The 3,119-nt window shown below is 62.2% G+C and overlaps 1 protein-coding gene across 1 annotated transcript in view; it reads left to right on the top strand.

Annotated features, from left to right (window-relative positions):
* Window positions 1-21: 21 nt before the first annotated feature.
* Window positions 22-3,119, top strand: part of SLC43A3 (solute carrier family 43 member 3) — a 6,900-nt gene continuing 3,802 nt past the window's right edge. The window contains exons 1-3 of the mRNA XM_026660992.1: window positions 22-147; window positions 1,985-2,124; window positions 2,757-2,902. Of these exons, the coding sequence (XP_026516777.1) occupies window positions 22-147; window positions 1,985-2,124; window positions 2,757-2,902 (412 nt within the window). The remainder of the gene's footprint in view (window positions 148-1,984; window positions 2,125-2,756; window positions 2,903-3,119) is intronic.

Genomic DNA, 3,119 nt, shown 5'->3' with positions numbered 1-3,119 from the left:
CTGATATTCTATGATTCTATGATGATTGTGTGTGGGGGGGTATCGTTCCTCCAGGTGGGGAACCTGTTTGGGAAGCACCGCTCGACCATCATCACCCTCTACAATGGGGCCTTCGACTCGTCCTCCGCTGTCTTCCTTGTGGTCAAGGTGAGCCCCTGGGCCCTAGCTCCGCGGGCCGGGGGGAGAGGAGGTGGCTGGAGGAGACAGCAATAGGGAGGGTGGGAAGGGTGGGGCAGACCACCTCCTGGAAACCCCAGCTCTGCTCCATGGGGGCTGAGGGGAGGGTTAAAGGTGCAAATTTGGGGTCCATTAAGGAAGGACTTCCTGAGATACAGCCACCTCCTAAACCTTGTGACATGCAAAGGTTCAGGTTCTTTTCACCCTTCCTGCACGCCCCTGGGGTTCGCACTGCATTCCGATCCCCCCCAGACTGGCCTCACCTGTGCAGGATTGAGCTCAGCCAGCGCCTAGCCCCAGCTGGCCCTCTGGGGGAGCAACATTGGGCAGCAAGTCAGATCTAGCCCAGCAGGGGCGCCAGAGAAAACCACTGGTGTGTGTGCAGCAGGACTGGGGCTGTCCGCAGCCAGGGGAGTAGAAAGACAGTGTGGCCCAGTGGAGAAAGCACTGAGCTGGGCCTCAGGACACCTGGCTTCTATCTCCTGCTCTGACCTTGGGCCAGTCCCACCCCGTGTCTGTGCCTCAGTTTCCCCTCCTGCCCTTTGTCCATGTAGATGGTGTTGGCTCCCCGGGGCGGGAACTGTCTCCCTCTGGATTACAGCACCTAGCGCAAGGTGGCCCTGATCTCCATAGAGCCCTTGATGTGCTACTGTAACCCGCAAATAGTACTGGGCCTCTTGCCTGTGCTCTGCCCCAGGTGGTACATTTTTAGTGTGCTGGGTGCACCACACCAGGCCAGGTGGCCCCTATGCCGCCGAGTCTTCAGGCTCCAGGACCCCGTTTCTCTGCTGCGAGTGCAGCTGGGATCAGCTTCCTGAGAGAGGCTTTACCGACTTAGGGTGCCCCGCACCCCATGCACCTCTGCAGCCATCCCAGGCAGCCGTTTTGAAGCCAGGTGCAGCATATTGTCCACTTACTGCCTCCTGTGCGCCCCCTCATGGTCAGAGGTGCCTCTGCGTTACCCCACCCCTGCGGTCTCCTTCACAGGGCGCCCTTTGCCAACAACTCCACACAGGCCAGAGGAAAATTGAAATGTTTCCCCCTCCATTTCTTCAGTCCCTTGGTACACTCCAGCCCTCCAGGCCCCAACGCAAGGACAGCATCTCCCTCCCCTTAGCTAGGGGGTTCCCGGCCCTTGTTCCCAGACCTGGGCTGCGTCTCCAAGGGAGCCAGGCTTGCTGCTTCAAGCCAGCCACAGCGTGTCGGATTTGTATCTCTGGCTGAGCCTGAGCATCTCCTCTCTGTCACCCCCTCATGCTGGGAGCAGTGGAAGCCCTGCTTCCTCCCAGACGGGGCCCATTCTGTAAGGGGCTGGCTTAGCCCCGGTTCTCCAGCCCATGGGCAAGCCACCCCGTGCCACGAGAGCATGTAGAGTAGCTCCTGGAACGCAGCTGAGATCAGGGCCCCGTTGTGCCAGGTGCTGCCCAGACACACAGGGAGAGACAGGCCCTGTCCCAGCTGAGATCAGGGCCCCATTGTGCCAGGTGCTGCCCAGACACACAGGGAGAGACAGGCAGGGCCGGCTCTAGGCACCAGCAAACCAAGCACATTCCTGGCCTTGTCACTGACACACAAGGGCGAGGAGGTTGAGTCAGTTCCCCTCCCCGTACCCCAGTTTCCTCTTATCTGTTGAGACTGTGAGTTTTTCAAGGCACGGGATGTCCCTTGCTATGAGTCTGCGTCGGGCCTGGCACAACGGGGGCCCCTATCCTGGCTGCAGCCTCTGGGAGCCATCTTAAGAACAATACAGGTCACTGAGTCTAGGTTGGCCCCGTATGCACCCGCTGACAACTTCCTTCACCCCCAGCTGCTGTACGAGCAAGGCCTGACCCTGCGAGCCATGTTCCTCTTCCTCTCAGCCTGCAGTGCCTGGCACCTGACCCGCACCTTCTTCCTGATGCCTAGGTGGCACATCCCCTACCCGCTGCCCCCAGGATACACATACGGGTGAGTCACGCTCCACCCCCACCCTCCGCTCCCCATGGGTCCCTCCACCCCCCATCTGCCTCCCGTGGGCCCCTCTGTCTCCCATGGGCCCCCTGCCCCCCATGGGTCCCTCCATCCCCCATCTGCCTCCTGTGGGGCCCTCTGCTCCCCATGGGCCCCATCACCCCTCATCTGCCTCCAATAGAGGTCTTTGCCCTGTCCATCCCCCATCTGTGTCCCATACGCCTCTTTGTTCCCACATCTGCCTCCCGTGGGCCCCTCCAGCCCCCATCTGCCTCTTGTGGACCTCTCCTTCCCCCGTTTGGGCTCTCTGCCCCCCCCCATCTGCTTCCCATGGATGCTGCCATCACAGTCTGTCTCGTCACCCCACTGCACCCTCACTGCCCTCTCTCAGGGAACAGGCTCTGCTGGGTAAATGGGGCTCAGCCCCATGGCAGCTCCAGTGCCGGACCCCTGGGAGTGATTCTCCCCTGGCCCCCAGGCCCTGCTGCCTTGGGGCTGATCCTGTGCGGCAGGGGAGCACTGTGGGTGCTGGGGAACCTCGGCTCTTGCATGGGGGTCACTGGTCCTAGTGGTGGGCCTGGGTGGGTGCTGGGCTGTGGCGGGCGGTGATTGGCTCGTTGTGTCCACAGGCTGAGGTGCCGGAGGCAGGGGTGCTCTTACCGTACCCATGAGGAGCAGCGGCCAGGCCTGGGCGATGGAGCCCACGAGCCCAGCGACCCGTGCTCGGAGCCAGGCCCGGGAGATGCTGATGCCAGCAAGGCCCCCATGGGCAAAGGTAGGGCTGGACAAGTCCCTGCACCGAATTCCTCCTCTGCCTCCCGGGACCCCACCCAGGAAACCCCCCCAAAGCCCCCTCCGCCCCTGCAGCACCCATGGCTCCCAGCAAGCCCCCCAAATCCCCCTCTACCCCTGCAGCACCCATGACCTCCAGTGAGCCCCCTCAAATTCTCCTCCACCCTTGAATCACCCCATGACTTCCAGTGACCCCCCCC

Source organism: Terrapene carolina, unplaced genomic scaffold, assembly GCF_002925995.2.
Source record: "Terrapene carolina triunguis isolate 2854851 unplaced genomic scaffold, T_m_triunguis-2.0 Scaffold926, whole genome shotgun sequence".
In the NCBI taxonomy this organism is placed as follows: Eukaryota; Metazoa; Chordata; order Testudines; family Emydidae; genus Terrapene; species Terrapene triunguis.
Note: the sequence above shows the minus strand (reverse complement) of the source record. Positions and strands in the feature narration are given on the sequence as shown.